The sequence below is a fragment of the Salvelinus namaycush genome, chromosome 26 (genome assembly GCF_016432855.1).
Source record: "Salvelinus namaycush isolate Seneca chromosome 26, SaNama_1.0, whole genome shotgun sequence".
Lineage (NCBI taxonomy): Eukaryota > Metazoa > Chordata > Actinopteri > Salmoniformes > Salmonidae > Salvelinus > Salvelinus namaycush.
Window position 1 is genome coordinate 27,681,540 of NC_052332.1, and position 27,622 is coordinate 27,709,161.

Genomic DNA, 27,622 nt, shown 5'->3' on the forward strand with positions numbered 1-27,622 from the left:
GTGGTTTAAAAATAGCTTCTAGTTCTGTTGGCTTTATTCCAAATACACACACACACCCTCTATCTTTCATTGGTGAGGTTCGTTTTGCATGTCCCGGTGCCTCGGGTGGGAGGAGATTTCAGTTAAGGACCAATGGAATGGTCTAAAATGAACAAACTTCTCCCACCCGGGGCACCGGGACATGCAAAACGAACTTGTCTTTGTCCCCTCCTCCTTTTAATGTTGGATGATTGACAGGAGACCCTCCTTCCTCATTGGCTGGTGTGAATTAAATGGCGGTGTGTGGCCCCGCCCCTCTGGTCTCTGCACGTGGATCAGTCTGGTGTTAGAGCCTGAGCATCAGAGAGGAGAGGGAACCAGGAGAAGAGGAGAGGGACGAGAGAAAGAGGAGAGGATTGGGGGAGACGAGGAGGAGGACAGAGGAAAAGGGAGAGGAGCCAAGGGGTGAAAACAAAGGAAATAACAGGTAAAACAAGAAATGTGTGTATGTGTGTATGTGTACAGTAGGTGTGCAATTGTGTATGCCTTTTTGCAAATATTGTTATGGTACGTCTATTGGTGTTTGTGTGTTGGGACATGTCTGTAAGTCTGTGTTCATATCTGACTACAGCACAATGCACAAACTGTAGCTTAATGTGTACATACTGTATTCTGTCTATGTCTGCAGATTGTGCAGCACAGTTAAGCATGCACACACACACACACACACACACATGTACACCCACACACATGCATATGCACACAGGCCCACACACACACTGTACATAAACACAGTCAGCTGATTTGTCTCTAAGCCTCTGTTTAGACTCAGGCATCGACTTGCACTTTATAGCAACAGTGTTTTTGGTCTGTGTTGATGAGTGTGTTTGGTTGCTGTGACACGGTAGTAAAACAGAGATAGTAACCTTATATTCCCGTGCTGGAGGTGATTAACATAGTGTCAATAGAAAGCTTTCCAATAGGGAGTGCTGCTTGCCAGTTTATTGCTAAAATATGTTATGGGGTTAAAATGAATTGGATATACCCAGTGTATTGTTCAGAAGTTTAATGACAATGCAGGCCTTTTAGATTCAAGCTTGCCAGGGGTTTTCCTAGTGTGCACAGCCCAGACAGGGAGCCTGATAGTGGGCTGAAGACGCTGGTGTCTTCCTTGTGCTAAAAATGGTTGGGCATCGTTGACCCACATTTAGTGCAGTATTTATACAGTACAGTGACTCACTCTCCTCTGGTGGTTGCAAATAGAATGAGTAAAGAATAGCCTTGTTCCCCCTCGTTAAATCACAACAACTCACCCATGTGGATACTAACACCCTAGCACACACTCTGGGCATCAGGATGCGTTTCTTCTGTGTCCACAACTGGTTACCAACCAGTACACCCAACCACTTGACCATGGTGATTCTATTATGAGGTTAATGTTCAGCACACACACCAGCTGTCTGTTTTAATTTCCTCCCAAATAGGTTCCAGGTGGTCAGATTTGTGTGGGTGTTTGTGTTTCATTGCAGGAATTTAGTGGTAAATGTTTGTATTTGTTATTAGAGGCTGGGGTTAGAGGTCAGTAGGCTGAGGTTAGAGGTCAGTGTGACGGCTGTCTGAGGACACAGCCCCTCCACCCCCTGCAGTGTCACAGATCATACAGTGCCTGCCCTGCCAATGCATGTTCCTAGTGATTGTCACCATGACAACCAGCCCTTTGGATGTACTCGCCCAGACACTTTCTCTGACACACGTTAACACACACACATACACAGACACCCTCACTAACACACAACCACACACACACTCCTTCACTGTTGTCGTCTTTGAAATGCCACCTGGTCTGTTGGTGTTGTTGCCACCTGTTCTGTTGGTAAAAAAAGACGCTCACCTCCGTCCCCCCTGTTCCAAGCCTGCAGTGGTACATTCCAGTACCCCTCTGAGGTCTGTGCTTTCTGGAGCATACAGAGGAAGAAGCCTCCATTTTGGAGAGAAGGAGAAGGTAGATGTGGGAAAGAAGGGGACGGAGAGCAAAGCTGTAGAAAGTTATTTTTAGAAAAGCAATTTATATTCATCTCATGCTTTCTGCTTTGTGTCAACTCAGGTCAGCATCAGCCTTTACATTGTCTTAAAAACATGGATTACCTACAGTAGGCTACATACACATCAGTGTTTGTGGTGTTGAGGGTGTATGTGTCAGTTTGTCTGTTTGCTACCATGTCCGTCTGTATTTCAGGGTGAATTGTGTAGTTATGTATTATAGGTCTGACTGAGAAGTAGGGGTACAAAATTTCAGTACATTTTCCAAAATTCCTAAGTTTTTCAGAAATCCCAGTTGGAAGATTCCCGATCAGCAGGAAATCCTACAACCAGGATATCTGGAAAACCTGGGCAATTTGAGAACGTTACCAGAATGTTGCAACCCTAAGTACTGAGAAGAGAAAGCCCTCACTTTCCCAGCTCCCTCTCTTTCAGTTTGTTCTATTTGTGTAGGTGTGATCAGAGCCAGGTGTGGTGTGGTGGTGCAGCTCATCCCCCCCATATAAGATAGTATCATTGTGATTCCTGCACTGACTGTAGAGGCTCCGCCATGTTCACCCACACAGAGGGAAACACATCTGCATTGGGTTGCTATGCCACCAGCAGGCTGATACAAACACATTGTTCAGTGTGTCAGTGTAGCGTAACATGGTGAGGATTGTTGCTGTATTAGAATCAGTTGTCTCTGCCTCTTTGGTTGAGGGACACTACTGTTCTTGAGTCATTTACAGAAAAGTTCAAAGCCAGGGTTTGACAGTGCAAAGACATTTTGCTTTAACCTCAACATTTTTGCAAACTTTGAGACTATTGTCTATTGAGGCAACTAAAATAGGAGAATTGTAAGCATATGACTTCCATTGGCAGATGTCTATTGTGCTCAGTGTTATTCTGCACCATGGCTGGTTGGTCACTGAGGCCAACATGTCTTCTAGTATAAACTCATTCTGAAGGAGTGGGAGGGTCAGTCTCACCCCTGGAGCTGGCACCTGACTTGAGAGAGGAGATAGGAAGAGAGGAGAGAAGGGAAGGGATGGAGGAGAGGGAAAATATAGATAGTGGATGAGGAGGAGTTGACTAAGAACAAGGTTATTCAGGAAAGGAATGTAACTTGTTTAGTAGTGTGATTGAATAATAAGTCAGTGGAGCAGGGCTTCTTGCAGCAGCGGGGGATCTTCAGTTCTTTATGAACATCTAAAGGCCCACATCACAGTTTAGAGGCGACTTATCCTCTTAGATGTTTATCTTTCCAGATGTTAAAAAGAGATGCAATTAATAACAGATTTTAGATGTTTTTCCCTTTTCATAACCCACATAACACAACCCACATAACACAACCCACATAACGACATCTGAACTAATGAATGGGTAATAATAATGGGAATGTCATAATAACATTGACACTCATATATCTCAAGGGCCATTTACACACACACACACACACACACACACACACACACACACACACACACACACACACACACACACACACACACACACACACACACACACACACACACACACACACACACACACACACACACACACACACACACACACACACAGAGAGAGAGAGAGAGTGTCAGAGAGATGCACAATCACACTCCCTCTGCACTCAAATCCACATGCTAATTAAAAAACAAGTCAGACGCCAGAGCATACAAACCTTACTTATGCTTTAATTTCCCTAGAAACTGGTGTATGCATGCACAAACATACACAAATGTACACACACACACACACACACACACACACACACACACACACACACACACACACACACACACACACACACACACAAATAGCAGAGGGATGCAGACAGTCAGGTGCAGCCCTCACAGACACACACACACACACACACACACACACACACACACACACACACACACACACACACACACACACACACACACACACACACACACACACACACACACACACACACACACACACACAAGCACACAGTGAAGGAAAGGTGTCTCTGTAAGGCAGAGTCTTGATCTTGACTCTGGGGTAAATTATATCATTTGTTGCCAAGGATACAGGACGAGAGAGAGAGTGAGAGAGGCAGACATGTGGAGAGAGAGAGAGACAGACATGTGGAGAGAGAGAGAGGCAGACATGGGGAGAGAGAGAGAGAGACAGACATGTGGAGAGAGAGAGAGAGAGAGAGAGAGAGAGAGAGAGAGAGAGAGAGAGAGAGAGAGAGAGAGAGAGAGAGAGAGAGAGAGAGAGAGAGAGAGAGAGAGAGGCAGACATGTGGAGAGAGAGTGAGAGGCAGACATGTAGAGAGAGAGAGGCAGACATGTGGAGAGAGAGAGAGAGGCAGACATGTGGAGAGAGAGAGAGGCAGACATGTGGAGAGAGAGAGAGGCATACATGTGGAGAGAGAGAGAGACAGACATGTGGAGAGAGAGAGAGAGAGAGAGGCATACATGTGGAGAGAGAGAGGCAGACATGTAGAGAGAGAGAGGCAGACATGTGGAGAGAGAGAGAGACAGACATGTGGAGAGAGAGAGAGGCAGACATGTGGAGAGAGAGAGAGGCAGACATGTGGAGAGAGAGAGAGACAGACATGTGGAGAGAGAGAGAGAGAGAGAGGCATACATGTGGAGAGAGAGAGGCAGACATGTAGAGAGAGAGAGGCAGACATGTGGAGAGAGAGAGAGACAGACATGTGGAGAGAGAGAGAGAGGCAGACATGTGGAGAGAGAGAGAGAGACAGACATGTGGAGAGAGAGAGAGAGAGAGAGAGAGAGAGAGAGAGAGAGAGAGAGAGAGAGAGAGAGAGAGAGAGAGAGAGAGAGAGGCAGACATGTGGAGAGAGAGTGAGAGGCAGACATGTAGAGAGAGAGAGGCAGACATGTGGAGAGAGAGAGAGGCAGACATGTGGAGAGAGAGAGAGGCAGACATGTGGAGAGAGAGAGAGGCAGACATGTGGAGAGAGAGAGAGACAGACATGTGGAGAGAGAGAGAGAGAGAGAGGCAGACATGTAGAGAGAGAGAGGCAGACATGTGGAGAGAAAGAGAGACAGACATGTGGAGAGAGAGAGAGAGGCATACATGTGGAGAGAGAGAGGCAGACATGTAGAGAGAGAGAGGCAGACGTGGAGAGAGAGAGAGGCAGACATGTGGAGAGAGAGAGAGGCATACATGTGGAGAGAGAGAGAGAGAGAGAGAGAGAGGCATACATGTGGAGAGAGAGGCAGACATGTGGAGAGAGAGAGAGGCAGACATTTGGAGAGAGAGAGAGAGACAGACATGTGGAGAGAGAGAGAGAGAGAGAGAGAGAGAGAGAGAGAGAGAGAGGCATACATGTGGAGAGATAGAATGAGAGAAGGAGTGAGGTAGACAGGAATCAGTCTTGTTGAATGGGGCTGGAATAGGAGATGTGATGAGGCGTTATGGGAGTGGCCAGAGAAAGGAAGGCAAAAATAAATGAAATCCGACTGGTTGGTCAAAGGGGGCAGGGCAATCCTCACTCTCGCTTCTCTCTCTCTTCCTCTCTGCCTTCTCTACTGAGCCATTCCTTCCCTTTCTTTGTCTGTCTACTGAGGGGAGAAACGCCAGAGAAAACAGTGTTTGTGACAGAGAGGGGGCGAGAGAGAAAGAGGGAAAGAGAGGGGGGAGAGGGGAGGACAAGAGAGGAATGACAAGATGGAAGAATGGAATGGCAATACATACCTTATTTTCAGACAATAACCCCTTTCATGTCCTCACATCTGTGTCCTACCTGACAGTGGTTTCTCCTCCCTCTCTCCTGTGCGTGTATGTGTGTGCCGGCTAGCAGAGGTAGTGGATGCCCGTTCTGTTTAACGGGACGTCAGGCTGAAGCTGAAGTGGGCTGCTGTCTCGCTCTCCCTGAGTGAGTGGCATCTTCACACAGCTGGGACCAGAGAGACTGTCTCTCCCTCTCTCTCTCTCTCTCACAGCACTCAGCAGCAAGGTAAGACTCGAATGCTCCTTCTCCTCTCTCACATACACACACTGGCAGGGGGTCACAGTAAGAGACCGAGGTTGCCCCGGAGAGGGATATGCATTTCTCTGGTGACAGAGACACCGGTTACCATGGAGATATAGTCAGGTTTGAGGTCAGTGATTTCTCTGGTGACAGAGTGTCATGGATGGAGACACCAGTCTTCTTGGTGACAGAGACAGATGGAGGGCTGCAGACTGAAGCGACTGACTGACTGACTGTCCCTCTCGTTGTGCTGCTGGAGATACTAAAGATGAAATGTGGAGCCACCCCCTTCCTCCACCCTCCACTCACTCAGCTATACAGTACAGTTCTCCATTTGTCTTATGAAATGCCCATTCTCTCTCTCGCTGTCTCTCTCTGACTCTCCTTCTACTCCCTCTCTGTGCATTGGAAACATAATTCCTGCATGTGTGTGTTAGAGGTCATGTGTGAGACACAGCTTGGGGTAGAATAGTAGTGGGGGGGTACAGATAGAGGCATTTGTGGAGGAAATGGAATCATTATTGATTGCTATGGTGATCTCAGGCACCAGGCACGCAGCACTAGAGACACGCTGACCATTGCAACTCTGTATACTGTATTGTGTGTGTGATGTGAACTAGACAGAGATGAGATACACGACATGACCAAAAGTATGTGGACACCTGCTTGTCGAACATCTCATTCCAAAATCATGGGCATTAATATGGAGTTGGTCCCCTCCTGTGCTGCTATAACAGCCTCCACTCTTCTGGGAAGGCTTTCCACTAGATGTTAGAACATTGCTGCGGGGACTTGCTTCCATTCAGCCACAAAAGCATTAGTGAGGTCGGGCACTGATGTTGGGTGATTAGGTCTGGCTCGCAGTCGGTGTTCCAATTCAACCCAAAGGTGTTCGATGGGGTTGAGGTCAAGGCTCTGTGCTGGCCAGTCAAGTTCTTCCACACCAATCTCGACAAACCATTTATGTACGGACCTTGCTTTGTGCACAGAGGCATTATCATACTGAAACAGAAAAGGGCCTTCCCCAAACTGTTGCCACAAAGTTGGAAGCACGGAATCGTCTAAAATGTCATGGTATGCTGTAGCGTGAAGATTTCCCTTCACTGGAACTAAGGGGCCTAGCCCGAACCATGAAAAACAGCCCCAGACCATTATTTCTCCTCCACCATACTTTACAGTCGGCGCTATGCATTGGGGCAGGTAGCTTTCTCCTGGCATCTGCCAAACTCAGATTTGTCCATCGGACTGCCAGATGGTGAAGCGTGATTCATCACTCCAGAGAACGTGTTTCCACTGCTCCAGAGTCCAATGGCGGTGAGCTTTACACCACTCCAGCCGACGCTTGGCATTGCACATGGTGTTTTTGGTCTTGTGTAAGGCTGCTCGGCCATGGAAACCCGTTTGTGACCAACCGCCTTGATTTGGTCTTATGTAGCAAAATTTGAAATTGTGTTTTTTGCATTGGATAAAATCAGAGACACAGAGATACAAAATGGTTTATCATACACTGCATTTGAGGAACAATGGGAAAGTAATTCTGCTTCGAAAGTTGATAAATTTATAACCTCACTTTTGAGAAAAGGGCCTTTGAATGTTTTGGTACATACTGGAGAGCTCTTCTTTGTTTACAAACATTCAGCATCGTTCACACCCTCTTAAGCTTTAGCCCCACCCATCTCTTTAAGGGTTGATCCGAGCGTTCTGTCCTAACAACAACAGTCTAACAATATTCCAGATACAAATGAGAGAACAGCTACCTGACCATTTTACTCGCCCTTGCAGAGCTGGTTAGGCTGTTTTTATGTTATCCAGAGCGTTGGTGACTGCAACTGTGCTACTGGCAGCAATTTACGCTTTTTTGCCAACGTTTACTGACACCGGCCATATTCAACGGGTGTTGAGCATTCGTAAATTCATCAGTTATTCTGCACTCTGGCACACTCAGATAAGAGTGCTCTGAAATCGGAGTAGATAGCCAGAGCAAATTTACCAGCTACGTCGATCAACAGTTGTCGCAGTGACAGTCTATTGAAATGGTTACTTGCATAGTGGTGTATTTTGTTAAGACATGTAGCTAGCTTGCTAGGTCAACAATGAACCATAATCCCAATTGATGATGTTACTACCCTGCATTAATCTGCAGGTAGCTGACCAACCAGGTTCAATGTTAGCTAGCTAACATTAGGCTATAACTAGCAAAGCAAATGGCTCTGAGATACGAATAATAAGATCATACATGTAATGTTAGCTTGCGAGCCAGCCAGCTAACGTTAGCTAGCTAGCTAACAGTACACTAACTTGAAATGAAAACAACTTTTTGTCAAAATTAGAAATGTCTAATATCTGACAATGTAGCTAGCTAGACTATCTTACCCTTATACATCATGGATGGACGCCTCTCCCTGTCACAAATGCCACGGCTGCCCTTAGTTTGAAGATGTAATCCAGAGACAGTTGTTTTCTCCGTCTCCTTAGCTCTAATTCCACTGATTTCAAAACTTGGTCCTCCAGAAAGTGGAGAGCAACACTTATGCAGTTCTACTATGCAATACTTTAAAAAAAAAGCTGTGTTAGACAGGATTACCTACACATACTGATCAGCTCAAATAGACAGAAGTGTGTTATATGGCAGACCAATCTGAACTAATCTCTCGGCATGTCCAGCCCATTCATTATCTCAGCCAATCATGGCTAGCGGGAAGATTGTTGTCTTTTTCTGTGGCTAAACCAACTAGGCTCGTAATTGAACAATTTTATTCGTATTTACAGATGGCATACAAGTCTGTTATTAAGGCACATGAAAGTTCATATGTTCCAGAAGGCATTTCTGCCAAAAAACACATTTTGGTTAAAAAGAAAGTGAAGTAGTGACCCGCGACATACACCTAGTTTCCTGAAACGCGTCACATTTCATGACGCTCCAGACAAACAGTTATTGTGCTGACGCTGTACTCCGTAGTGAGTGTTGCAACCGAGGACAGACAATTTTTACACGCTACGCTCTTCAGCACTGGGCGGTCCCATTCTGTGAGCTTGTGTGGCCTACCATTTCGCGGCTGAGCCGTTGTTGCTTCTAAAGGTTTCCACTTCACAATAACAGCACTTACAGTTGACCGGGGCAGCTTTAGCAGGGCAGACATTTGACGGACTGACTTGTTGGAAAGGTGGCATCCTATGACAGTGCCATGTTGAAAGTCACTGAGCTCTTTTGTAAGGCCATTCTACTGCCAATGTTTGTCTATGGAGAGTGCATGGCTCTGTGCTCGATTTTATTCACCTGTTAGCAACAGGTGTGGCTGAAATAGTCGAAATCCACTAATTTGAAGGGGTGTCCACATACTTTTGTATATACACTGTATGAGCGGTCTATCTATCATGTATTTTGCATGAACAATACATTCTTTATTATTCTAAGTGTGTGTGTGTGTGTGTGTGTGCATAATGTTTGTGTGCATAATGTTTGTGTGCATAATGTTTGTGTGCATAATGTTTGTGTGCATAATGTTTGTGTGCATAATGTTTGTGTGCGAGACAATGCACAGTGCTGCATACTGGTATCTGTGTGAGAGAGGGTTAGTGTATGTGTGTATACCGTGTTTGCTGTATATTGAGAGCTACAGTAGATGAGTAAGCAAAAGTCTATTCTCTGCCTGTGGACACAAGGAGGATGTAAAAATAGCTATTTTTCCCCTACACCCTATCACCCCCTGAATTAGAGAGATTTCCTGTGTGCTGACATACTATAATCCCTCTGCGGTCTCACACACACACACACACATGCACACACACACGCGCACATATACACACACGTGCACACACTCACTCCATAGACAAACATTGGGGCAGCAGGTAGCCTAGTGGTTAGAGCATTGGGCCAGTAACCAAAAGGTTGCTGGATCGAATCCCTGAGCTGACAAGGTAAAAATGTCGTTCTGCCCCTGAACAAGGCAGTTCCCCGGTAGCCCGTCATTGTAAATAAGAATTTGTTCTAAACTAACTTGCCTAGTTAAATGTAGGTTACATTTTTCTTTTTACATAAAAAAACACACACAGGGCTGATACCATGTTACCACTCTTGAAGCCCCTCTCACCTGTCCTCCTTTGTTGTCCTAATTCATTAATGGCACAAGCCTGGAGGCAGACATGTACCTGTAGACTTACTAGATCTGACATACATTATGGTGAAGCATGCATCCATGGAGCATAGATCTCTAGAAGTGCTAGATTATTGGATATGTAACTTGGAAGAACACTATAGAATCAAGATATTATAATGCATAGTTGCAGCCCTCACAAACATCTCTGACCATATATTTGCTAACTTTGTCTCATAAAATGTTCTGAATTCTTGTTCTACCTAAAGTCTATATCGCTTTGGTCAATTCGACGGTAACGGAATTACACTTTGACTCAGATCTTTCACTTTAAAGTGTATGTCAAACAAAAACCATTGATTTCAGAGTTTAACAAACCATACAACTCTATGCACAAGGGCTACTTTGAGCAGTCCCCCCCCCCCCCCCCCCCCCATCCATAACCCCTGTTTGAAAGAGCGATTGTCCATTCATCAGAATGAAGTGCACAGAGGATGGGGGAGGGGTGTGGCTGATTGAGTGACCAGACAAGTGAAGGAGCAGTGGAGAGGGAAAGAAGGAATTAGTGTTTCTGGCTGCTTTACACAATGAGTACAATGTGTGTTTACTCTGATTCACTGGGTCACAGGCCAGTCCCCTGGGTCAGGATATTAGGTTTTACTGAAAATAAGGCGGCATGTTTACCTCAATTTGACTTGATTCCAAACACACATTCGCAAACACACACACGCATGCAAGCATACACACACACTCGCACACACAATTGTATTAATTGAGCAGATCCTATGGATGGGCAGCGCTTGAAGTTATTTATTCAGTGTATAAGAAAAGTAGTGAAACCATAACAGGCGAAACTGGCGTTTCAGTTTAGCATCATAGTATCTAGGGATAAGAGAGAAGGATGAGGATTAAGAGAGAGAAAGGAGAGACTCCTTCAAAGGTAGGTCAGACATGGGCATGGCCACACACAGCTGGCTGGCCTTGTTTTCCCTTGTCACTGCAACTACTGTACCAAACAGCTGAATGGAATGGAGCTGGTTTGCAAACCACAATTTATTACAGAGAGATAATTTAGGGCATGTAATAACTTGCAATGTACAGCTGTCCATATGGAACATATAAGAGGTGTCTTTCCTTATGTGCATGTGGGTTTGGATTGTACTTTAGTACAGAGTAGTATTATCATTATTATAAACATAATAACATCATAGAGCTTCAATGCCATACAACACTCCTTCCGTGGCCTCCAACTGCTCTTAAATGCAAGTAAAATTAAATGCATGCTCTTCAACCGATCGCTGCCCGCACCCGCCCGCCCATCTAGCATCACTACTCTGCACGGTTCTGACTTAGAATATGTGGACAACTACAAATACCTAGGTGTTTGGTTAGACTGTAAACTCTCCTTCCAGACTCACATTAAGCATCTCCAATCCAAAATTAAATCAGGAATCGGCTTCCTATTTCGCAACAAAGCATCCTTCACTCATGCTGCCGAACATACCCTCATAAAACTGACTATCCTACGGATCCTTGACTTCGGCGATGTCATTTACAAAATAGCCTCCAACACTCTACTCAGCAAATCGGATGTAGTCTATCACAGTGCCATCCGTTTTGTCACCAAAGCCCCATATACTACCCACCACTGCGACCTGTATGCTCTCGTTGGCTGGCCCTTGCTTCATATTCGTCACTAAAACTCACTGGCTCCAGGTCATCTATAAGTCTTTGCTAGGTTAAGCCCCACCTTATCTCAGCTCACTGGTCACCATAGCAGCACCCACCCGTAGCACGCGCTCCAGCAGGTATATTTCACTGGTCACCCCCAAAGCCAACTTCTCCTTTGGTCGCATTTCCTTCCAGTTCTCTGCTGCCAATGACTGGAACGAATTGCAAAAATCACTGAAGCTGAAGACTTATATCTCCCTCTCTAACTTTAAGCATCAGCTGTCAGAGCAGCTTACCGATCATTGCACCTGTACATAGCCCATCTGTAAATAGCCCACCCAAATACCTCATCCCCATATTGTTATTTATTTTGCTCCTTTGCACCCCAGTATCTCTTCTTGCACATGCATCTTCTGCACATCTCCAGTGTTTAATTGCTAAATTGTAATTATTTCACCACTATGGCCTATTTATTGCCTTACCTTCATAATCTTACTACATTTGCACACACTGTATATTGACTTTTCTATTGTGTTATTGACTGTACGTTTCTTTATCCCATGTGTAACTCTGTGTTTGTGTCGCACTGCTTTGCTCTATCTGGGCCAGGTCGCAGTTGTAAAAGAGAACTTGTTCTCAACTGGCCTACCTGGTTAAATAAAGGTGAAATAAAAATAAGATTTTAAAAATGGGAAAGTCCTTTTTCACTGTCAGATAAAGTACATTCATACACACACACGTTCTCTATTTCTGTTGCTGTCTCACCCATGCATATTCCATCTATAATTTGCAAATCAGCTCTGCCCCCTTTTCTCTCTCCCTCCCTGCTATCTCTGTGGCCTTCTTTATGCCCAGACTAGAATGGTTGGAGACTAAAGCGGTTGCTATGATCCGTCCTCTTCAGAGAACCAGGCAGGCAGGCCTTTATCAGTGGATGGCCACAGGCTGCAGTTGCTGCTGGGAGTTGGTGATCAGAGAGGGGCTGGATGCAGGGTGCAGGTCTGGTTGACTGGTGATAAACTGCCTGCCTGCTCACCCCAAACAAACTACTGTTCCAGCAGATTAGGAGGCAGACACGGAGAGAAAGTGAAACAGAAAAGGAGAGAGGAGAGGATAGTGTTGTGTGTGTGTAGCTGCAATGCATTTCTTTGTTGTTATTTAAGTAAAGCTGATCTTGGACCAGTGCCTAAAGGTAAGTAGGCGTGTGGGCGATAGCAGTTATAATGTGTACCATTGTAGGGAGTTGTAGTGCAGTGTTGGAGGTGCATTAACATGTACAGTGGTGTAAATTACTTAAGTAAAATTACTTTTACTTAAGTATATTTTTGGGGTATCTATACTTTACATTATGTAAGCGGACCAAGTACCTTGAGGTTGCTCTAAAGCGGAAAGGTGGAATAAACGAGTCAGGAACAGGTTTTCTTAATTGAACAAAGTTCTCTATTGAGGTATTTCTTTCTTCTTAAACACTCCAACACAATCAAGGATTATCTTCCAAGGAAAACACAAATCTTCTTTACAAGAACAAGGAATATAAGGAGAGTATCTTTAAACTATAACACAAATCATGGGTGCGTCACCGCCTTAACGATCCGTCCATGGAGAGGTCCCTTCGGGTGGTGGTCCGGATCCGTGGTGGCCATTCCCAAGAGGTAGTTTGTCCCGTTCGTCTCCCTTCCGAAAGGTACGTCCTCTCCCTTGGAGAAGCAAACACTCTTTTCTTTCTCCCCCCCCTGCCGGTTCCCTCCTCTCTCTTGTAGGGGAAAGGGAATAGCTCATTAGTACCATCAGCTGTGCTTAATTGCCTCTGATCACCTTGACTCACATGCCGGGCTGTAGGAGCAGCCTGCCCTCTGGTGGTCCTTCCACATACCTCCCCCCTCAGGACCGGACTGGAGGGTCGGGCACCAGACGCACTGTCTTGGTCACGTCGGGCCAGCGCGTCCGCATTCCCGTTCCTCGATCCAGCCCTGTGGAAGACATGGAAAGAGAACGGTTGTAAAGCAAGAAACCATCTGGCTATTCTGTTGTTATTGTTTCTCTTACCGGCCATCCACGTGAGGGGAGCATGGTCAGTAACGAGGGCAAACCTACGCCCGAGTAGGTAGTACCGGAGATAATCGAGGGCCCACTTAATGGCTAGGGCCTCTTTCTCTACGGTAGCATATCTCTGTTCCTGATCACTGAGCTTCCTACTTATAAAGAGAATAGGACTCTCTGCTTCGCCTTCACCCTACGCTAAGATGGCGCCAAGCCCCGTATCTGAGGCGTCTACCTGCACAATGAACTCTTGGGAGAAGTCAGGAGCCTGCGGGACGGGATCAGAGCACATGCTATCTTTTAGCAACCTGAAGGCGTCTTCCGTCTCGTCCTTCCACACTAACCGGTTTGGCAGGTTTTTCTTGATGAGGTTTGTGAGGGGGTTGGCAATGGTTGCATATCCAGGGATGAAACTGCGATAATATCCCGTTATCCCCAAGAAGGCCCAGACGTCCCGCTTTGTCTGGGGCCGAGGTCAGTCTCGAATGGCCCTGGTCTTTTCTGCCTGTGGGCGTATTTTTCCTTTCCCCACGGTGTATCCCAGGTGTTCCGCTTCGGACAGACCCAGGCAGCGTTTTTTGGGATTGGCAGTCACAGAAGGTGGCTATCCCAGTCCTCGCTGTGGATGACCACATCGTCTATGCACGCCGCCACGTACTATTGATGGGGTTGTAGAATGGCATCCATGAGGCGTTGGAAAGTTGCTGCAGCCCCATGCAATCCGAAGGGCATCCTCACATACTGAAAAAGCCCCTCCGGTGTGGCGAAGGCAGTCTTTGGGCTGTTCTCGGTAGCCACCGGCACTTGCCAATATCCCTTCGTCAAATCCAGGATGGTGATGAACTTGGCTTTCCTAAGCGCTCCAGGAGTTTATCCACGTGGGGCATGGGATACGTGTCGACCCTAGAGATGGCGTTTACACCTCTAAAGTCGTTGCAGAGCCTCATACTACCGTCGGGTTTGGGGACCAGAACTATGGGACTGGACCACTCACTCGTAGATGGCTCAATCACCCTCATCATCAGCATCTCCCTTATCTCGTTCTTTGCGATGACTCGGCAGTCCTCAGGAATCCTGTAAGGCTTAATATGCACCTTCTTGCCGGGTTCAGTGTGGATATGATGAAACAGGACATTTGTTTGTCCTGGAAAGGGTGAGAATACCCTGCCGAATTGCATAATCAGCTTGTCTAGTTGTCTCGACTGCTCCGGCAGGAGAGTTCGACCGGCGCACCTGTAGCAGGGCCTCCTCTTTTTCCTTGTCCTCCACGGCCATCAAAGTCACACCATCCTCTCTCCCATGGTACTTCTTCAGCAGGTTGATATGATAGAGTTGGACCTTCTTCCTCCTGTCCGGTTGCTTGATGAGGTAATTGACCGGTGAGACCCTTTCCGTTACCTCATAGGGCCCCCTCCACTGCTCCAGCAAGTGGTGTTCGGCCGTGGGCACGAGTACCATCACTTTCTCTCCCACTGTGAACACCCTGGGTGTCGCTTGACTTATCGTAGACCCGTCCTTGAGTCCGTTGCACCTTCTCCATATGCTCCTTTACTATGGGCCAGACTGCCGACATGTAACATGTTCTATCGTCAACCGGAACAGGCATGGTTCGGCCTCCCAGGTCTCCTTGGCTAAGTCGAGGATCCCTCGACATGGCCTGTCATAGAGCAATTAGAATGGGGAGAACCCAGTGGATGCCTGGGGTACTTCTCGCAGGGCAAACATTAAGTGGGGCAGAAGCATGTCCCAGTTTTTCCCGTCTCTGGACACCACTCTTCTCAACATGCTTTTAATCGTTTTGTTCAGGCGTTCGCACAAACCCTCTGTCTGCGGGTGGAATATGCTTGTGTGTATCTGTTGAACCTGGTATAACCGACACAAGTCCTTCATCAACCAGGACATGAACGGGGTTCCCTGGTCGGTTAGGATCGTATTGGGAAGGCCCACCCGGGAGAAACGCATAAACAATTCCTTGGCAATTCCCTTTGACGACATGTTGCAAAGGAGTATGGCCTCTGGGAACTTAGTAGCGTGATCTACGACCACCAGGATGTACTCATGTCCTCTGGTGGAATTTCGGGAGGGGGGAGTCTCTATAATGGGGAGAGGAATCAAAGGATTACGCAGGTGTGGCCATGGGGCCGTACGCTGACATTGATCACACGTCCTACAATATCTGGCCACATCTCGGGTGACACGGAGCCAATAGAACCTCTGCATGATTCTGTTGATCATTTTGTCCCATGTCAGGTGTCCTCCTAGGTCTAGGCACCATTAGTCATTCCTGTTTTCCCCCCCTTTGTTGCACGACCCAATACAAGAGGCCCCTCCTGATTGCATAGTAGGGAAGAGAGGGCTCACCTGATCCGTCGACATTCCTCCCGTCGATCACCTTCACCTTCCTCATGGCATCCCGTAGGTCTGGGTCTCTATGCTGAGAGGTACCAAACTATCCCTTTAATTCTTGGGGCAGGTCGACCTCGGTAGAGGGGTGTGGAGGTTGTTCCCCATCCCCGTCGGGGGTGCCGGTGGAAAATCATTTCTATGTTCCTTCCTTTGATGGGGCTTCAAATATACCCCTTAGCCTCTGGTGGCTCCTTCCTTCGTTGTGTATAACCCTTCGCAGGTGTCTTCATCGGAGGTTTCCTGGAAAAGCTGTCGGAGGCATTGTGTCTGTATTTATTCCTCTGCTCCAGAGGAAGGCTAGGTTTCCTTGTAGGACTACCACTTCAGGCTTGGACTTGGTTTTGTTCTTTCTCTGCATTCCTGCCCCCCTGCGGTGGCCCGGCTCTTGGAGTGTGATAGGAAGACCTGATCCCCTTTGTCCGGTGCGTAACGTCACCTGCCGAAGCTCCTTATATAGGGGACAGTCTCTCCCAATCAATAATGGAACTTTCAGCTGGGGTACTTTCCCCGCACTGACTGTACACCTTCCTTTTTGGGTGAGAATGGACAGACTCACGGTGGGGTAATAGTGGGTGTCTCCATGGATACAGGACACGGCTACTTTGTCTGGTAGCAGTGTTGCTATGGTCACCTGCTCCTCCACTAACGTAACCATACTTCCCAAGTCGAGAATGGCTACCACGTCTCGTCCTTCTATTCGAACCGGAATCTCTGGGGCTGGGGCTATTTCTGCTAACCAACAGGGGTAATCCTGCCCTCTCGGACCAGGATGCGCAGGGACGGCCAGCGCTGACTCAGTGGCCATGGACTCGTCCTTTCTGGAACATTGTGGGTCGTAATGGTCCGGAGACTGGCATTTATAGCACCGACCCTGTTGTGTGACTTCTCCCTCTTCCGGAGTGGGTTCGGTTGTTTTGGTGGCGGACATGCCGGGGTTAGTCGGGGAACGGGCTTGGCAGAGTCCTTCCGGTCCTCTTCGTCCCCTTTTAACAGCTCCCATGTAGATTGGTACGTTTCCACATCCTGGGCTATGTCGTCGGCTGACGACGGGTTAGCTTGGTCCTTCCACAATTACTATTTATATTTTAGACTACTTTTACTTTTACTTCGCTACATTCCTAAAGAAAATTATGTACTTTTTACTCCATGCATTTTCCCTGACACGCAAAAGTACTCGTTACATTTTGAATGCTCGTTACATTTTTTATGCTTTTCACGCACTTATCAAGACAACACCCCTGGTCATTCTTACTGCCTCTGATCTGGCGGACTCAATAAACACAAATTATTTGTTTGTAAATTATGCGTATTGGAGTTTGCCGCTGGCTATCTGTAAATAAAATAAAAAAAGAAAATCGTACCGTCTGGTTTTTGAAATTTGAAATGATTTATACTTTTACTTTTGATACTTAAGTATATTTAAAACCAAATACATTTAGACTTTTACTCAATTAGTATTTTATAGGGTTGCTTTCACTTTTTTTATTAAGGTATCTTTACTTTTACTCAAGTATGACAATTGGGTGCTTTTCCCACCATTGACAGTGTAGAGCCCTCAAACTCAACTCTGGACCTCGAAGCCAGTTGCACTGCATTTTTCCATTGTTCCCCTCTAATCAGGGACTGCTTTAAACCTGGGACACCAGGTGTATGCAATTAAATATTAGGTAGAACAGAAAACCAGCAGGCTCCGGACCTCGTAGGGTAAGAGTTGAGTACCCCTGGTGTAGAGACTCTGTACAGAGACTGTGAATGTCAAGCATGATGTGGCTAGTGGTTGATTTCTACATGTTGTTTTTGTGGTTTAGAAACTGAACATTATTTTGTAGTTTAGCAACTGAACACTGAACAGTCTCTCACCCTTTCTCTCTCTCTCTTTAGTTTGTGAATTAGAGTTAGTAAAATAAAGACAGACAGGTTGTGTAACCCTCAGTTTTGTAGTGGAGGGCTTTACAGACACAGACCAAGTGTGGGGGGTATTTCTACCTGTGTACAGTACATTTTATTCATTTAGCAGACACTCTTATCCAGAGCGTCTTACAGTTAGTATATTCATCTTAAGATAGCTAGGTGAGACAACCACATACCACATATCACAGCTAGTAAGTACATTTTTTCTCAATAAAGTCAGTGCTAGTAGGAAAAAACAATTGTACGTTTTTGTTTATTTTACAGTTGTTTTTTTACTGTTTGTATCCATGGCAACCATTCGTCTTGCTTGTATACTAAAGTGTGTGTTCATGTATGTTTTCTCATGTTCTATCTTAACCCATTATTATGTAGATTCATTGCTGTGTTTATAGATACACTATTTCCAATTATTAACTTCTGAAAATCTGTTCCCTGAAGTTCCTAAAGCAGTTGTGTGGGTGTATATTATGTATGCATGGTGTGTGTTAAGTGTGTGCTTGTCCTTTCCCAGGCTGGATGTATCACCCAGCAGAGCAGTATTCTGACCGTAACACCAGGGACTCCTACCCTGCTGGAGGACCTTCCAGAGGAACATGGGCCCGCGTCAACAGTCGCCCCTGGGGCGCTCCAAATAGGTGAGCTCTCTTCTTGCACCACTGCCTACTGACCCAATCACAACCCTTCTTCCTGTTCTGTAGTCTGTGCTGAGCCAATGGTAACCCTCCTTTCTCTACTGTAGGTTCAATGGAGGAATCAACCAATCTCACCACCTAAACAAGATTTATTCAGACAGGTGAGTGAAACATCTCAATCGTTCAGATCTTACATTGTGTGTAGAAAGTCCACAGTCACCTTAATGTAGTGATTCCTTCTTTCTCTCTGGAACATAGGGGGGGCAGGCCACCATTCCATGCCCAGGGAAGGGGCCCTCAGCAGGACCAGAGATTAGCACCACGACCCTGGGACCAGAAGGACCAGGCTTATGAGACCCATGGCTGGCACCAGGACTCTCCACGGTCATTTCACAACCATGGTCGCAACCAAGGGGGCTACCAAGCAGGACCTGAGGAACCCTTCACCAGCTGGGACTCCTACAAAAACCAGCCTACCAGGGTGAGATGGGAAGAGGGCAGCACTCTATAAATACTGTACATAACTCTTTTTATAAACTGGGCGATTCGAGCCCTGAATGCTGATTGGCTGACAGCCGTTGTATATCAGTACACATACCACCGGTATGACAAAACATGTATTTTTACTGCTCTAATTAGACTACCGTTCAAAAGTTTGGGGTCACTTCGAAATGTCCTTGTTTTCTATTAAAACATACATGAAATGAGTTGCAAAATAAATAGGAAATATAGTCAAGATGTTGACAAGGTTATAAATAATGATTTTTAATTGAAATAATAATTGTGTCCTTCAAACTTTGCTTTCGTCAAAGAATCCTCCATTTGCAGCAATTACAGCCTTGCAGACCTTCGACATTCTATTTGTCAATTTGTTGAGGTAATCTGAAGAGATTTCACCCCATGCTTCCTGAAGCACCTCCCACAAGTTGGATTGGCTTGATGGGCACTTCTTACGTACCATACGGTCAAGCTGCTCCCACAACAACTCAATAGGGTTGAGATCCGTTGACTGTGCTGGCCACTCCAATATAGACAGAATACCAGCTGACTGCTTCTTCCCTAAATAGTTATTGCATAGTCTGGAGCTGTGCTTTTGGTCATTGTCCTGTTGTAGGAGGAAATTGGCACCAATTAAGCGCCGTCCACAGGGTATGGCATGGCGTTGCAAAATGGAGTAATAGCCTTCTTTCTTCAAGATCCCTTTTAACCTGTACAAATCTCCCACTTTACCACCACCAAAGCACCCCCAGACCATCACATTGCCTCCACCATGCTTGACAGATGACATCAAGCACTCCTCCAGCATCTTTTCATTGTTTCTGCATCTCACGAATGTTCTTCTTTGTGATCTGAACACCTCAAACTTAGATTAGTCTGTCCATAACACTTTTTTCCAGTCTTCCTCTGTCCTCTGTCCAGTGTCTGTGTTCTTTTGCCTATCTTAATCTTTTCTTTTTACTGGCCAATCTGAGATATAGCTTTTTCTTTGCAACTCTGTCTAGAAGGCCAGCATTCCGGAGTCGCCTCTTCACTGATGACGTTGAGATGGGTGTTTTGCGGGTACTATTTAATGAAGCTGCCAGTTGAGGACTTGTGAGGCATCTGTTTCTCAAACTAGACACTCTAATGTAATTTTCCTCTTGCTCAGTTGTGCACCGGGGCTTCCCAGTCCTCTTTCTATTCTGGTTAGAGCCAGTTTGAGCTGTTCTGTGAAGGGAGTAGTACACATCGTTGTACGAGATCTTCAGTTTCTTGGCAATTTATCGCATGGAATAGCCTTCATTTCTCAGAACTTGAATAGACTGACGAGTTTCAGAAGAAAGTTATTTGTTTCTGGCCATTTTGAGCCTGTAATCGAACCCACAAATTCTAATACTCCAGATACTCAACTAGTCTAAAGAAGGCAGTTTTATTGCTTCTTTAATCATAACACAATTTTCAGCTGTGCTAACATAATTGCAAAAGGATTTTCTAATGATCAATTAGCCTTTTAAAATGATACATTTGGATTAGCTAACACAACGTGTAGCTATGTAGATATTTCATTAAAAAATCTGCCGTTTCCAGCTACAATAGTAATTTACAACATTAACATTAATTTAGTGTTCTCATATTTAAGGTTAGAACTACCTTTTAGTGTTCTGATACTTTTAGCTTGGAGTTGTATTTTTATGATAACATAGCTACAGTATTTCACCTTTTAATGTGTGTAGTATTGCTTACTAGGTGTGTCCAATCAATTTTGTAACCACTCCCTCTTCCAATTAGGGCTAATTGGAAAAGCTGTTAAAAAGAGGACATTGTATTCCTTTTTTTGTACTCCCTGACGAAGGCCATGCAGCCAAAACACGTCGGTTTTTAAAAACTTTGTTTTTATTGAACATGCCATACTAATAAAGGCATTTTAATTAATTATATGAAGAGTGCCTTGGTCCTCCTTTCTTTTTGATGACCAATTTACCCCTTTTACCAAAGAGCACCTTCTGTCTACCAAAATGTACTATTGGTAGCGCTTCCCTTCCTCCTCTTTCTACTAATTAACAATGTCTACACTGTATTTCTGATCATTTTGATGTTATTTTAAGTGACCCCAAACTTTTGAACGGTAATGTACGTTGGTAACCAGTTTATAATAGCAATAAGGCACCTCAGGGGTTTGTGGCATATGGCCAATATACCACGGTTAAGGGCTGTATCCAGACATTCCGCGTTGCGTCGTGCTTAAGAACAGCCCTTATCCGTGGTACATTGGCCATATACCACACCCCCTCGTGCCTTATTGCTTAAATATATTACATTGTTTTAATGATTGATTGCATGACTTTACTAATGATAATTGTCTCTCCCAGTATGGGGGTCCCCACCAGCACCAACTGCCCAGAGACCCCCCAAGAGACCTGCACTCCCCAGCAGAGAGGTGGGCACCTTCAGATCGCTCCAGGGCCTTCCCAGGCAGGATGATGGACCAGGAACTAGGACCATGGAAGCGCCCGGCCTCCCACCATCACAACCACCACCGTGACCAACTTCAACACCGCTCCCCACCCTCACAGCATCCCCCCCCTCCCAGGGAAGACTGCCCTGCCAAAAGGAGCAGGAGCTCTGGTCCTGAGCAGGTCAGTCACCACCTATTCTCTGTTAACCCAGAAGTAAAATCTTCCGTAATATGTAAATTTGGTCAGCTGTGTGATTAACTTCTTGGTCTATACGTATTAGAAATCAAGAGTTCTGGGCCTCCCGAGTAGCGCAGTGGTCTAAGACCGAACCCGGGCTGTATCACAACCGGCAGTGATCGGGAGTCCCATAGGGCGGCGCACAATTGGCCCAGAGTCATCCGGGTTAGGGAGGATTTGGCAGGGGGGCTTTACTTGGCTCATCGCGCTCTAGCGACTCCTTGTGGCGGCTGGGCACATGCAGGCTGAACTCGGTCGTCAGTTGAACGGTGTTTGCTCCGACACATTGGTGTGGCTGGCTTCTGGATTAAGCGGGAGGGTGTTAAGAAGTGCAGTTTGGCGGGTCATGTTTCCAGGACGCATGACTCAACTTTCGCCTCCCGAGCCCGATGAGACAAGATCGACATTGGGGAGGAAAAGGGGGTAGAATACAAAAATAAACAAAATCGAAGTCTCCACCCTCGCAAAAGGATCCATGTGGGTACTCGTGCAAGGCACTCGAAGCGAAGCAGTTTAATAAGCACTGCCTTGGCCCAACCTGATACGTCCATATAACCAGTATTAAAAACCCAAAGACCGAAATTACTGCAGCTCGTTATCTCACGCATCCCATTGAGTCTCGGCAGATTCTTCAGTCTACACACAGAATCTTCCCAGGGGAGATTAGTCGCCACCTGAACTAGTGATCGTGACATTACATCTCTTCCTTGGCCGTTCTCCCTGTGTCTGTGTTTTCCAGGAGTGGAAGGTGGGGCAACCCCCCCCCCCCCCTCAAAAAACATATGTTTTGATGCATGCCAGCAAAGCCACTACACATCACAATACTAAACAATACATACATTTCACTATAACGGTGACAAGCGGTGCCCACAAACTGTTAGGGCCTACATAAAGCTATCCCAACAGCAGAGCTTTCTTTTCAGCACCATGGAGTGAATCCTTACCACTGTTACACCTGGCTATCAGAGGAGCCTTATCTGGCAGCGAAACAGTTAATTCAGCCTTGTTTACTGACTTTTTTTTAAAACATAGCTGATATGGCTGACCATATCTCCCTGGCATATTACATCATTTATGCAGCAGAATATAAGACATTTTTGGACTCACTTTGTTGTGCGTGGCGGTACTTCATTGGTGAATTTTGTCATAAGAGAAAGATTTACAATCCAAAAAGTTGGATGACAGTTCAAAATGTATTTTTCCAGTCTGACTTCCCAGTTGCAATGCTTGCGGTTAGCCACTGTCATCGATTCCTTCCAAACAACTCATTGTTGAATTTACGATTTCCAACTTGTTGTGTAATGTTTATGTCCGATAAGCACCGATACGTTTTATCTATAATTTCTCTTCATTATTTCTCTTCATATGACAAGGATTAAAAAGGATTTGGCAGTAGATTGTCAACTTGATTCATGATGATGACTGCTAGCTAAGATTTAGAAAGTATGATGTTGACATGATCAGTCCAATCAAAGCTACTGTAGATATAATGTGATTTGATGTCATTTTATCTGTGGCCAATGACCTTCAGCCCTCTTGGAAGGGGACTTCTAATCTAAGTCTATGCAGGACCCAAAGGGCTCACATTCTCGATGTCTACCCTTACTAAAGGCTGGTGACGTAGTGTCCCCATGAGTGACAGAACACTGAGCCAATCACGGTGCAATGCTCCTATTTTCTGCTGGCCTGCCCCACCACCACAGAAAGCACTGAGCTAGGCTGAAACACCTGCATTTTGGAGTAGAAAGCTGCCCCACCTGCCCTGAATGATGTGTCACCACTGTGTCTATCTGATCCTGGAACAGTGGTTTGAAGCAACTCTGAGTGTAGCTGTGAAATCTATACAATAGCACCACCTTCTGACAGGGATCAAGTATACATCACCAGGATACCGACTGTTATTACTGTTCTCTCTCACCAGCCCTCTCATCGTGGATCAATGCATCTACCCGGCCCAGACCAGCAGCAATCACCACCCCACTACCCCCCTTCCAAACAAGGCTTCTGGAAACAATCATATGACAGACCTGGTCCTCGCACCCATGCTGACAGGAGGAGCTTGTCTATAGAGTTACAAGTAAGTCAGTTAACAGCCAATGAACTTCAAGAAAGCCATGCTTTATTAAAGACTATGAACCATCCTCTCTCTCTCGTTATTTCAGGAATCCACCAAGTCAGGATTAGGGAGTCTCAAATACAGAACACATCATTCTACCCATTCTCCAGTTCCCCAGGCCCTCTTCAATGGTCAAGACCCCCCTCCTTCCTCCTATCCCCGCCACCCTTCTCCAGCCCAGCCCAGTGGCAACAGAAGACCCCCCCACCATGGATCCAGAGTGGAGGTGGATGACCAGGCCCAGCACCCCTCCTCACCAGCAGACCGCACCAGCGTGCCTTACAGCCAGCACCTCCACCACCAGCATCCCACATCCCCCCCCTCAGTACCTCAGCACAGCCCCCCAGCTCCACGCTCCCACAGACAGCAAAGGGATCAGACCCCCTCCCAGCCCTCTGCTACAGAGCCTCCCCACCGCAACAGCAACCACAGAGATGGATGCTGCACCACCCTGAGCTCCTCCAGCCCCTCTGGCCTCTCCAGCTCCACCACTCCTAGTAAGGCCAGTGGGAAGAAAGATCCTCCTCCCAATCAGAGGAGCCCTGACATTGGCACTGGCACACCCCACAAACGGGGACCAAGGACACCCTCGCCCAGTCCCACACCTCCCCCTCTCTCTGCCTCCCCCACATGGCTAGGCTCAGGCGCTCAGAGGTCAGAGATGAAGCCTAGCAGGGCCTCAGAGCCTCAGACCCCACCCAGCTCTCCTACTGTCAACAACAACAGACCTACTGGCAACAGGCCAGAGCTGCAGCCTCACAGACACAAACAGACAGAAAGGAAACATAAGGAAAGGAGAGCAGAAAGAGGTGAGGAGGGAAAGAGGGAACAGAAGAGGAAGATGGAGAGGAAGATGGAGGAGAGGACAAGGAGAAAGGAAAAAGAAGAGAAAAGTGGGGATGGGGTAAAGAATAAAACCCATAAAGTAGAAGAGGGGAGGGACAAAGTGGAAAGGAAAAAGAAAGAGGAAGAGAGGAAGACAGAGAAAAGGGAGAAGAGCCTTAGGGATAAAAAGATGGAAAAAGCAGAGAGGGGATCCTCAAAGTCCCTACGTAAATCATCCCTCCCTCTGTCAGTATGGCCTTCCTCCCCTAAGTCTGGATCTATGGTTCCAGGGACGCCAGGGAAGCCAGGCCAACCCTCCCAGACACCATCCACCCCTGGCAAACACATACACAGGGAGAAGGCCCAAGAAAGAGGTGGAAAGTCCCATGAGCACAGCTCTCCAAATAGCTCAGAGACAATCCCACTTGTTGGCCCGCCTGCAGCCCATCCCAGCCAACCCACACCCTCCGCACATCCACCCAAACACAAAAAGTCAGAGAGGGGAGGGACCCTGAACAAGTCAAACCCAACTCAACCCAAATTCCCAGTCAAGGACTCACCACTACCAGCCTGTCCTCCACTCACCACCACTCACACTACCACCACCAACAACAACATCAGCACCAACACGACCAATAAGACCCGTAATACCAGTCCTCAGCCCACCAGCCCTTCAACATATTCTAAATGCAGCCCAGGGAGGAAGGCTGATTTGACCCCCTCCACACTCTCATCCAAAACCCCAGCAGCTCCCCCTATGGCTGGGTCAGGGGGATCCATCCAGAGCCAGACAGAGATATGGGGTGTTAGTCCAGAAGGCGGGGTCCTGCGGGCCCCAGATCTCCAACCTGCGGCGGGGGTGGGCAGTGTGGAGGAGATGGGAGACAACCCCCCTGCCAGCCCCCCTGTTCTCAGCTGGCAAGGCTCCCCAGCATCAGCGCTGAGTGAGGAAGAGGAAGAGGAGGGAGGAGTGATGAGGAGACCTGTCCTGCAGCCCAGCCCAACCCACGGCCCGCCCCTCTCACCCCACCATGGGAACTCAGAGGGGCTCAATGAGAAGGCCGAGGGTGTCGGTGAGGGGAGGGGTGCTGATGACCTTCGCCATAGCGACCTGGCCAAGCTCTATGGCTTGCCTGATACTCCCAACGGAGTGGAGGAAGACGAGGAGGAGGAAGAGGAGGACAGTGGTGGCGACACATCGTCCAGCTCTCTGCCTCCCCGTCGGCCACACCTTCACCAGACAGGAGTTGCTGATGTCTTCAAGTCTTTGGCCTCGTTCCTGGGGGGCCAGAGGTACACATATCGCGGCGGTCCGTTTGGGCGTCCTCCTCCTAGCTCCATGGGAGGAGTGAAGTACTCTTCATCCCTCGCCATGGATCCAGAAACCAATTGTCAGGACCAGCAGAACCCCTCCCCCACATCCAACTCCACCACGCCCACAAGACTCACTAGCCAATCATCCACTCACACTACCTCAGATCCGCCTTCCAAACCCCGCCCTCCTTTAAACCTCGACCAACCACAGCTCTCCGTGGGGGAGCGCACAAAACAGAAGCACGCGAGATTGGAGGAGATTCTGAATGAGAGAAAGAAAGAGAAGACTAAGGGTGTAGACAGTGGGGAGACGACCGGGTCTCTGAGCGCTGAGTTTAGACTGACCACCACACACCGGCTGCCTGCCACCATCAAGGAGGAGCGGGGACAGAGGGAGGCACGCAGGCAGACAGACAGAAAGAGGGAGCCAAGCGGTGCGAATGGAAACGGAGATGGGGAAGGGAAGAGGAAGAGAAGAAAACAAGATAACAGCGTCAGCAGTCATCAGAGGAGTGGAGGAAATGAAAAGAAGAACGTGGAAGAAAAGTGTGACAGAAAATCAGCCTCTATAACGCTGTCCTCATCTACACCTCACCCCAGTCGCCCAGCCAAGCAGCACAAAGACACTAAGAAGAGCCGTCCCATTCAGGGGAACCTTGGCCTCCAGAGCAAAGACATCCAGGGACAGAAAGACAAGACGCACACAGGAAACACTGAGCAGGGGGCACAATCAACAGAGATGAAGAATGAGAGGCGCAGTGAGCCTCAAACCAAGACGTCCACACCAGGCAGCAACCCAGACATATTGGCAACAGCATCCACCACCAGCTTTATCAACACCTCCTCCCCTTCCCCCACCCCGGCTGCCTCTGCTGCCCCAGTGAGGAGGACCCCCTGTCCCCTGGCTGCTGCTGATTTCCTCAAGCTGAAGGCTCTGTCCATGGGCTCTCCCAAGGAGCTGAAGATCCGTCTGATCAAGGTGGAGAGTGGAAACCGAGAGACGTTCATCGCCTCCGAGGTCGAGGAGCGCAGGATCCCACTAGGAGAGGTCAGCATCAGACACACAGCCAGCGAGGTCGTCAGGTCCTGCAAGTGAGTACATGGTACATGTGATGTACAGTACCAGTCAAAAGTTTGGACACACCTACTCATTCAAGGGTTTTTCTTAATTTTTACAATTTTCTACATTGTAGAATCATAGTGAATACATCAAAACTATGAAATAACACATATGGAATCATGTAGTAACCAAAAAAGTGTTAAACAAATCAAAATATATTTTAGATTTTAGATTCTTCAAAGTAGCCACCCTTTGCCTTGATGACAGCTTTGCACACTCTTAGCATTCTCCCAACGAGCTTCATGAGGAATGATTTTCCAAATCTTGAAGTAGTTCCCACAGATGCTGAGCACTTGTTGGCTGCTTTTCCTTCACTCTTCGGTCCAACTCATCACAAACCATC

At 47.0% G+C, this 27,622-nt stretch overlaps 1 protein-coding gene across 1 annotated transcript in view; it reads left to right on the forward strand.

The window, feature by feature from the left end:
* Nucleotides 1-364: 364 nt before the first annotated feature.
* Nucleotides 365-27,622, forward strand: part of LOC120021337 (lysine-specific demethylase 6B-like) — a 33,508-nt gene continuing 6,250 nt past the window's right edge. The window contains exons 1-7 of the mRNA XM_038965048.1: nucleotides 365-466; nucleotides 18,611-18,734; nucleotides 18,839-18,892; nucleotides 18,990-19,212; nucleotides 21,581-21,847; nucleotides 23,826-23,981; nucleotides 24,067-27,251. Of these exons, the coding sequence (XP_038820976.1) occupies nucleotides 18,616-18,734; nucleotides 18,839-18,892; nucleotides 18,990-19,212; nucleotides 21,581-21,847; nucleotides 23,826-23,981; nucleotides 24,067-27,251 (4,004 nt within the window). The 5' untranslated portion in view covers nucleotides 365-466; nucleotides 18,611-18,615. The remainder of the gene's footprint in view (nucleotides 467-18,610; nucleotides 18,735-18,838; nucleotides 18,893-18,989; nucleotides 19,213-21,580; nucleotides 21,848-23,825; nucleotides 23,982-24,066; nucleotides 27,252-27,622) is intronic.